The 10,084-nt window shown below is 39.4% G+C and overlaps 1 protein-coding gene across 1 annotated transcript in view; it reads right to left on the bottom strand.

The window, feature by feature from the left end:
* Positions 1-9,802, bottom strand: part of PLA2R1 (phospholipase A2 receptor 1, 180kDa) — a 41,467-nt gene extending 31,665 nt beyond the window's left edge. Inside the window, exons 1-7 of the mRNA XM_009894653.1 lie at positions 9,424-9,802; positions 7,014-7,181; positions 5,731-5,904; positions 4,507-4,620; positions 3,697-3,840; positions 2,533-2,721; positions 878-1,035 (exon numbers count right to left, since the gene is read on the bottom strand). Of these exons, the coding sequence (XP_009892955.1) occupies positions 878-1,035; positions 2,533-2,721; positions 3,697-3,840; positions 4,507-4,620; positions 5,731-5,904; positions 7,014-7,181; positions 9,424-9,769 (1,293 nt within the window). The 5' untranslated portion in view covers positions 9,770-9,802. The remainder of the gene's footprint in view (positions 1-877; positions 1,036-2,532; positions 2,722-3,696; positions 3,841-4,506; positions 4,621-5,730; positions 5,905-7,013; positions 7,182-9,423) is intronic.
* Positions 9,803-10,084: the final 282 nt, after the last annotated feature.

The following is a 10,084-nucleotide window of genomic DNA, read 5'->3' as shown; positions in this document are numbered from 1 at the left end:
GGTCTAGTGGGAGGTGTCCCTGCCTATGGCAGGGGGATTGGAACTCAATGATCTTCAAGGTAACTTCCAACTTAAACCATTCTATAATTCTATGATATGTACCAAAAATAATGCTTGAAGAATTATATCTTCAACCTCCTTTGCCTTTGTATTTTACATTTTCATTTGTTTGTTTGCACTTGCAAACAGAGTTAAATAGTGCCACTTATGTAAATCATGCATTACTGAATTTAAGCACTGTTAATTGTAAAAGTAAAGTAAATTTATGTCCAAATTATGAAAAAATTGAGCGCCATGCATTGTGATTTGACAAGATACAGCGATATTTGAACATTACTCCCAGTTTTACAACACCTGATTGATTTGAGGTCAATCTTACTGCTGTCAACTTCTGTAATTCTAAGTAGACACAGACTACTACCTGTTTTTGAAAGATACTACATAAACTTTATAAATATTGACAGCAAGATAAAATAGGCACAGCTGACAGTTTTTCAAAACATTAACTGGAAGCTTTCAAGACAGGGACTGCTGTATTGTAAATTGTAATATACACTACTTGGATTTTAAATTACTTTGTCTTTATCAAAATACCAACTCATATTTGTTCTCTTCCATTTGGCAAGCTTTACATACGCAACATTTTTTATTGACTATAAGCTCAAAAATCTATGACTAATTTGCTGTGCATCAGCACTGCAAAATGTATTGGTTTCTAAAAGCTACATTGCATTTATCACAACGTGATTACATTAGGAATCAAAAGACAAAGCCAACAGGTCATGGTCTAAAAAAATACACAAACTGAGAAAATAAATTATTATGAGCCAAAATAAAAGCGTCTGTCTAATTCTTTCAAAAATAAAAGGAAACTTACAGATCCTTGTGCTGAAACACAGAGTTGTCCTGTTCTTTGAAAGGTGTTGGGTTCTTCGCTGTGCCAGCTAGAGAATTTTACTGGGGTGCCATCTGACCACTTAAAAACAACTGGGGTGTTATTACTGTATAACCCAATCCATGTTTCAGTTACATTTTCTGTAAAAGAATAAGTCAGTTCAGATTTTAATGGAGAAGAAATAATGCCTGTTTTTCCTCTAGCATCAACACCATGATTAAAAATTATTCATGTGATTTTCATAAGAATCACCGTCTTTCAGGATGGAAAAAAAAAAGTATGAACTTTAGAAAACCTCACTGATGAGATAAAGTTCTACTGCCCTTGAAGACTAAATTTTTTCAAAAAAGGACCAACATACACAATAATAAGCTTGGAAATCCTGAAAAATACAAATCAAGAGCATATGCACTTTTTTGAAGTGCACGGGGCAGAAAGCCTGATGCGGAAGGGAAAGATTTGTTTTTATAATTTTCCATGGCACACTCAGCTTTAGGTTTCTCTGAGTGATGCTTATAAGTTCCAGCGACAGCACAGTTGTAGCCACAGGGGGTGGCAAACATAGGAAAGACAAGCCTCGTGGTTTAATGTAACATCTTCCTTGACCGGCTCCTACAGCTAGGAAAAGTAGACAGGCCTTCAGGCACGTGATCCCTCCTCCTGAAGGGAAGCCTGAAGTAGGTCTGAAACAGAAGCAGCAGACTTGGAAGCTGAATACAAGCTGAGAACAATTACATCTATCCATTGTAGCATCTCCGGAAAAAATGGTATTTGGTATCTATGGAGGGTGTTAATAGAGGTGAGGAAGATCATACAGTGGTTAATCTCCAAGGAGAAAGACAGACAGGAGAGTGAAGAGGATGGATGGCAGGAGGGGTGATAATGAGAGATGATGTCCAGTAAATCCAGTGTAACTCACTGTCCTGCAACCACAGCTGATGGGACTGAGTTGATAAAACACGTCACTGTGCCCCAGCTCTGGGAAGCTTAAACTCATGGCCAAACTGTGCAGCTCTGCCAGCACGCTGATGTCAGCTGGAGGCACAAAATATTCACTTTTCTTTGCTGCTGTTATGACAACAAAAGCCTTGGCATTGCTGCACCAAAGAGCTTTTGTTCATTAAGTTCCTTGTGTAATTATGCTGCCTCTCAGGACAACGTGGACCAGCAGAACTCCTTTGATACACCCTGCTGCCATCAAAGGGGACTCTGCCAACATACCAGCAGCAACAACTTTGCAGTGTGGACAAGGCCAGCTAGAAAGCAAAAGATACTCTGAATTGTTGCTGCTCCTAAGCACAGTTCTTGCATAAGGATGATCGCTGAATATTTTGCGCAGTTTGCAAGGAACCAGCTGAGAACAGGAAAGGACAAAAGCTAGCAGGTTTACTGTGGCCTCGTTGTGTTTACTTTGTTGATTTATTGCTTTATTTTAAGTATGGCTATTGGAGAAGGTGACGCTATACATTTTTAAGACTCCTAGAAGGAGCGTGTATCATGCTTTCTTCGTTTGTAAACATCACTTGGGTGTCCCATGTAATATAGTGCTTAAGTGGCTAACAATGTTAAAGGGCTGCACAAAAGAGCATCACGGAACACTTCAAGAAACACTGCACACTTTAACTCCCCAAACTCACCGCTTTCAAGCAAGTTAAGGAGCATCTCTGCATCTGCCATGGAGGATATACTAATGAGCCCACTATTGTCACTTTGGCATGAGATAAAAGCATCGTTCCAGCTCTTCTCCTCTTTATGAAGTCTGTAGCAGTTGCGATTGTGTGGGTACCAGCCAGGGTCACAACGAGTGGCATAATACTTCCATGTATCTTTTAATTAAGCATAAAACGTTTGTGTATATTAGGTAGAATTGCCCAGGTTATGATATGTTTTTAACATATTCAGAGCTATTATTTTATCTCCTGTTGCTGAAAAGAGCCATCCAAGATGACTTAAGGAGGCCAAAACACACACTCTATGGAACATCACCTGCCAAGCAAATTAAAATTTCTCCCACTTTATTTTATGATTCAACCATTTGGGCTGCTGGACTAGTGCAAGCACACTAATGGAGCTGCTATTCAGTTTAAAACACATTATATCTCCCTTATTACCTCTGAATCTGGTTCAAAACCAGCTAAAACTTTTTCAGATGCATTACCTCATTATCTGAAACAAGTAGGGAAACTTTCTTTTAAGTTATCAGGAAGAAGCTGAAGCTATATAACTTGTTCTTATCAAAACAAAAATTAATGTTCCAATAAACTCAACCCTGTTTTTAACTTTCCCACGGAATGGGAGTCTGAGGCATTCTATGTACTATATATCCTATAGTCATTTTATGAACACTTTAAAAATATATATGTACAATGTGGGGTTTTTTGTGTATCAAAAGTACAGCATACCATAAAAATAACTGCAAATTTCAAACTGCATTTATACATCTTTATTCTCTGTGGGCCACTGGTTAATTCCATCCAAAGACGAAAACCTTTTTTTAAACTCAAAAGTGTGGCTCTATTGTAATATAAAGAGAATAAGCATTGTGTAAGCCTCTGATCATGTAAGGAACCAATTAAATGCTATGTATATTAAAATTATTTGTTAGTTTTAAGACTCTCAAAGTGACTGCATTTAAACAGAAGAAAGTGTTACTACTTCAGTTAAGGTAAACTATTCAACTTAAACAAGCAAACACATACATTTAGTCCAGCTAAGACTCTGTTCTGCTGAGTTTATATTCACATGGCTTCCTCTTGTTCTCCTACACCCACAACACCCTACAGTAACAGTGAGAGACTTACCCAATGTTTCATACTCTGTCTTACTTAAATATTTTTTGCATACAAAAGGCAATCCGGAGTCACATAAATAACTTTGCCAGCCGTACTTCAATTTGGAATTAATCACTGCACAATGATTTTCCCTAGAACGCTTATCAGAGACATCTGCAAACACATTTTTGAAAAGCACAAAATTACAAAAATTCAGTTCTTGCTTGTAAAATGGTGTTGTAAGGCTCTACGCATCTTATTGAGCGCATGTATAAACACCCCTGCACACCCAAACTTCTAGTAATATTACACCAATACTACACACAGCTGAACATTGGCCATGATTTATACCTGTGTGGCAATCCCTCCTTGGCTGCTGCTATCAGATAAGAGGCTGAAACATGCTCTAGTGTCTATGTTGTGTCTGCTGGTGCACAGACCTCAAAATGTAGCAAAGCAACTCACAAAGCTCATGTTAATGTACTAATGTTAATTACAGTATGTTACAGTAAACACACTGAAACTCCATTCTTCCATGAAACCAGCTAGAGCACAGCTTTTAAATATGCAACTGGAATCCTAAAAACACCTTTAAAAGTAAATGACAAAGGGGCTACATCATTAACACTTTGAACAGAGACATCTCAATTGATGCTACGACCCTCAAAGGGGCTTTTAGTTCATTAATATGAATAAATATTTCTATAAAAAAAAGAGGTACACCTTTCCAATTGATTCACTTTTCAAATGTAGCTATAGGAACACTCTTGTATCTAAGCTGCAGTTACAGACAGCATATAATGACACTGCTACAACATATCCAAGAGGAACATCAAGTACTTGCTCTCCAGTTCACAAACGCTAGCGGTGCTCCATCTGACCACTGCCAGCCGGCATCTTTTTCCAGGCGGTTCAGGCCCATCCACAGCATCATGTCTGTGGCATTTAACTGCCCTGAAACAGAAAAAACAAAGCAATACTTCACACTTTCCCCATGTTTTAAAATATATACAGGTATAGATCTGCTGTCCTGACTTGTTACAATAGAAATAAAACAAAACTTCAAATCAGTCTCCAGAAAGTTCAGGCTGTTTTTCCTGTTCTTTGAAAGAGTCTATTACTTTGTTAATCAACACAGAGATGAAAAGGAATAAACTCAGAAGTCTGCATCCTTCAAAAGCAATTCATCCTGCAAAGCCTTCCTGCAGAAGCTGTTCCTGACCTTAGAAGTTAAATCTAGAACAAGCAGCTACATAAACGCTAGCCTGTTTCAGCTTTCCATAAACTAAACAACTTGCAGTCCCTTTACAGCCTGCAGGCATATCAAAAAACTAATTAAATAATTTAAAAAACTTCCTGTTAGCTTATATCCTGCAATTGAAAATCAGCAATAATGGGAAGCAATGGGCAAGATGCCCAAGGCAGCCTTTCGCATCACGGCTCTGCCACCCATTCCTCCACTCGGTCCTCCCCGTGCACGCTAAAATACCCAGGAAAGCCATGCTGTCAGAAGGCTCTGCCAAATTTGAATGAGATGCTTGCTGCACAGGGGAAAGCAAAAGGCTTATCAGAGAAGGACTATCATCCATTTATGAAAACAGAGCTGGCGTTGCATTTTTCCCATACAGGACATTTACTTCACGCCTGCAGAAGTATTCTCGCCATTCCCGTTTGTCGAAGTCCGGCTTGCAAAGAAAGGGGACACCAGGGTGCATTGCAGAGAAGGTAAATATTTGTATAATTCTCCAAAGAAAACAAACATGCTCCATAACCAGGGCTGCAAGAATGAATGAGAGTCTCTTTGGGGAGGGGGAATTAAGATAATTACACCCTCACAAAACACATACCACTGCTTCTGCACTCGGGTTATTAAGGTTGTAACTTACCTTCAGCCTTGCTTTTTTGAACAGCTCTACTGAGGTGTGTTACGTGACGAAGCCTCACAAGCAGCAATGGGACAGACATCACACAGTATGTGGCTCCAAAGCTTACCCCTTTTTCAGAGGTAAAAAGGAAATCTAACTACAGGTTTCCTACAAGGTCCCCAGAGAAATGTCTACTCACTGCTTAAGTTACTTATGTAGTTCTGCTCTTCGGGGTCGGTGATGCTCAGCAGGTCCCCTCCTTGCAGCAGACAGGCGGCGCGTGCCTCACGCCAGGTCAGCACAGACCCGAGGTTGAACTGGTAGCAAAGGTGCGTGTTGGGGTTCTTCTTCCAAAAAACGTCGCAGCCGCTCTCTGCTCAAAAACAGACTCGTCACCAACAGCCCAAGACTACAAACTAATCAGAAATATAACAACTTGGACAATTCAATTAATTAACGACAGTAGCATCCCAATGGAAGCACAATTATGAACTCCTTCCATGTTCCTTTGTTAAAGAACACATGGAAATTGGGCAGTAACAGAATAAAAATGTTGCTCCATATTTCATATGGTTGATAAAACACTCAGGAGCTGATCTGCAGCTGGTGGTGATTTTCACAGCTCTCATGAAGCCAAGACAGCTACATTTTAATTTGCACCAGCTGATCATTTATTCCTAAAGCTGAATGTTGAAATATTCAAACTATGAACACCTCACCCAACTTGTGGAGGAGCAGTCACTGGATGTCCTTCTATCTTGTACTCAAGAGAATAAACGTGCATAATTACAAAGTATAAGCAAGGCTGAAAATACATTCTGTTATAACGGTTGCCCAGAAATCCCCATTACAAAGACACATTTACAGCTGTTTTTAAGATGCTTTGGAACAGAGATTTGAAACATAGCTTGAGCAGGGAGGGCTTTTCCGAACCACTTCTGCTGACAGAAGATACTATTTTGCTTATTTATGCAAGAAGTTGAAACATTCAGGAAGATTATGCATCCAAAATCTCTCCGACAGCAAGTATTTTTAAAGCTATTGCTAAGCGCCTCAGGCCCAAGCCGTGTCCGAGTAGTGCACAGAAGAAAAGGAATGTGCAAGATATAATGCAGTCAAAAGCAGAACGTGACTTTGCAAGAGCAACCCTTACTTTCCATGCTTCAGAGCAGCTGCCTATATATCACTGGGACAGAGGAGAGAGAGGTTTAGCCGCGGGGTAAGGTCAACGGGCTGTGCAGAATAACATCCTTTTGCTCACCCCCTGTGGTTTTGCTTTTGGGATGAGGACTTGGGTCTCCAAAGGCCAAACATGATAAATTATGATAAAATTTGCTGAAGTCTTCTTTCACGTTTTTTAAAGAGACATTCCCCTCTAACAGAAGGGAAGTAACACAAACCAGAGTGCGTCCTGGAATTACTGATGAAGAGCAAAGATACTCTTGGGGGGTGGGGGGAGAGAGAAGACAAGCAACATCTTACCAGCGTTTGGGCAAAACCCCCATTTTTCATCTTGTTCATAGTGAGTTGTTGTAGCACACCAGTCAAATTCCTTTCCATCTCTGGTACATTCATAATACCACTTGTTGTTATATTTAAATGGAAAAATGCATGGGAAACCAAAAGAATTTCCCAGCAAGGTGTATGTTTCTGGAATAAATAAAACACAGAGATTAAAAGAATGCAGACCACAGAAATTTCTTTGCCCCCATACTTCATTATTCCTGTTTTTAGCAGCAATGGTAAAAATAAAATGTCTAAAGTTGTTTTCCAATTTTAATTTATAATTGATAACACAGCATTACAGGTATGAGCAGCATAACTTCAGTGAACACAATTTGGAAATAATAGTTTATGAAATTTGTCACCATGAAACAAGGCAGATTCTCATAACTTACTACAACTGAAAAAAATCAACCCCAAAAACTGAACAATTAACACATAAAATCTGCACTTACATTTCAGAACTACATAAAACAATAGTTATCAGAATCAGTACACGTTCTGATGCAAACTCTACTTATTTGTTATTTGTTTGTCTATGGCAGACGAGCAATTTAGCATTATTTCCCTTGCTCCTCCTACTCTTTATGAACTGGATTTCTGATGTTTTTTCCATTCTCTTTGTCATTCTATGGGAAAGGAAATGTGAAAGACAAAGGAATATTGAATAAGCTTTTAAAAATAAGGTTTTATACCATGGGGAATAATAATCTAGCTAAAGAACTGATGTTGTGTACATCTGTTGTCACAATCAATTAATGCCTTATAAAATATTTCACATATTTTCCTATTGTCCTTTGAGCACCAAAATATTGAGAGAATCCAGTGCAACTGAAAGCTGTAAAAGCTTCACTTCAGTGAGTGCCTCCTTAACCTCAGAGCTTCTACAAAAGGTCAAAGAACCACAGTCATACTTAGAATGAAATTGTTTGTCAAAGATCCCATGTTGATAGCCTAAAGATTAAAGTCCTTCAACTACAAAGTCAGTACATACTGCCAGGTTCCTAGAGGTTTCCAGAGTTAACGGCTGGCTGTGCGCATATAAAAAAGCAGTTTACACATTGTAAACCCCCTTTAAAGCCTTCTGATATGAACAGACGATACAAAGAACATGGGTAAAAAAAAAAAATCAGGATTGCTTCTTTCTGCCTGCTACCATGCTGCTAGCTATGGAGGTGCAAGTGATTATCTCAGCTCTGGCAAGAAACCAAATTCAACAGCTATAGACCTCTCACCGCAGTTATATACAATTATTTCTTTGAAGGTAGAGATTCCCACCCCACCCTGGTGGACTAACAGGCTGGCTTGCATTCGTATGTGCATAAGCTAAGGTAGAAAGAGGAAAATAGAAATTGGAGGTGGAAGAGATTTTGCCAACGCAGCTAATTACTTTGGCCCTGAAACTAGACTAGAAGCATCTGCCTAAGGCTGATCCTTTTCTCCCAGATGCCGCAGCACTAGGGCTAAACCAGGTCTACTTTCATCTCGCTATGTGTACATAGAAAACGTGTAAGACTTTTTGTGGGTTTAAATATTTTCTGTCTGGTCTTAAGCACAAATTCCACCAGGTTTTCAAGAAGAGGTTGGATGCTATAGCGCTTTCCCAGTTATCACAGCTCCCAAACGAATGACTTTGGAGTTTGCAGAGGCCAAGCCCAGCTACACCTACAGAGGAAACCACTGAGACCAGATCTGCCACCCAAACGCCCAGTTCAAATGGGGAGAATCAACAGCTCCAGTCTGAGACATGCTGTGCAAACATTAGGTCTCTCCTTCCACAGAAATGCCGAGGAAGGGGTCAAGGTACAGTCTGTCCGTTGCTGTTTGTAGTCAGTGGGTTTATCTTAGTCCTTATACCTGGAAAACTGTTCAGGTCTGCACACCTGGATCTTGACATGCATTCCTACGCCTTCGCTAGCTGTACAGCAGGATTAATCAAAAACCTGATCTCTGCTCCAAAGTTTGGCACGTTCAGAGTCCAGGCGCTGAACATTGCAAACATTCAGTTCATGCACGCTGTGATCACAGTCTGATTTTCAGTGATGGGAATTCCAAATCCTTCGTTATCTCTCTTTGGGTTTATCTGATAATGAAAGCTGCAGGACAGGCAAGAGCAAATCCTTAGTTACCCTTTTTATTTTATAGAGGACTTGAAATGAGCTTTTCCTGGTTTGCAAGGACACTGGTGCTTTTTGGGGTCAATATAACAGATACGGGGAAAAAAAAACAATTGTGCGGTATGTTCACCACAACCATTGCATATACAAAAGCAAACTTTGAGTCCCAAACCACAAGAGGCTGGAAGGGATCATAAGCACATGACCTTGTTTCACAAGAACTTTTGAAAACTTTTCCCATCTACGTTGCTATGACAAACTTTTATTTTTACCTTGGAAAGGGTGTTCGCAAAGGTCTTCATCATAGGACATGTACTGTTTCCACTGATAAGTAGATTTCTTTTTGGCCACAATACGTTTGCTGTTTTCAACAGCTAATTTGTACTCTGATACACCAACTAATGCTCTTCCATCACAATTCCACCATAACGAGTATTGAGTTGAATCACATTCAAGCATACTTAATGGCTGTTCTGGTCTACTGATGTTCAGTCCTAGACAGGTACTTCTGCCTATGTTGAACAGACGGCGATTGGATACCCATTTCCATAACATGTCTTTTGAGAGTTGACCACAGTCTTCCAGAACAAGGCCAACTGTGTCCACTTTAATGCACATGTTGGAGTCTTCACTTTGGATAATAAATATCCCTTTATCTGTAAGGAAAAAAATAAAAAGTTTCAGTCTGTATAATACTGCAATTGATCAAATAGTATCAAAAGACAAATGTTTTAGCTGGAACTATTTAGGAAGAAAACTGAAAATATCCATCAGAATAACTGGCACTTCAAAAAATAAGAGTACTGGTCTAAATCTACTTCCAGCTGAGTTTTTAACATGTGGACCACTTGCAAGATCACAAAAATAAAGCTAAGTAATATTTCTCATGTTAGATAGCCAAAAAAAAAAAAACAACGGGGTGCCCAAAACCAC

Source organism: Charadrius vociferus, unplaced genomic scaffold (genome assembly GCF_000708025.1).
Source record: "Charadrius vociferus isolate BGI_N301 unplaced genomic scaffold, ASM70802v2 scaffold161, whole genome shotgun sequence".
NCBI lineage: Eukaryota > Metazoa > Chordata > Aves > Charadriiformes > Charadriidae > Charadrius > Charadrius vociferus.
The sequence above is the reverse complement of the archived record's forward strand: the minus strand, read 5'-3'. Positions and strand labels throughout refer to the sequence as shown.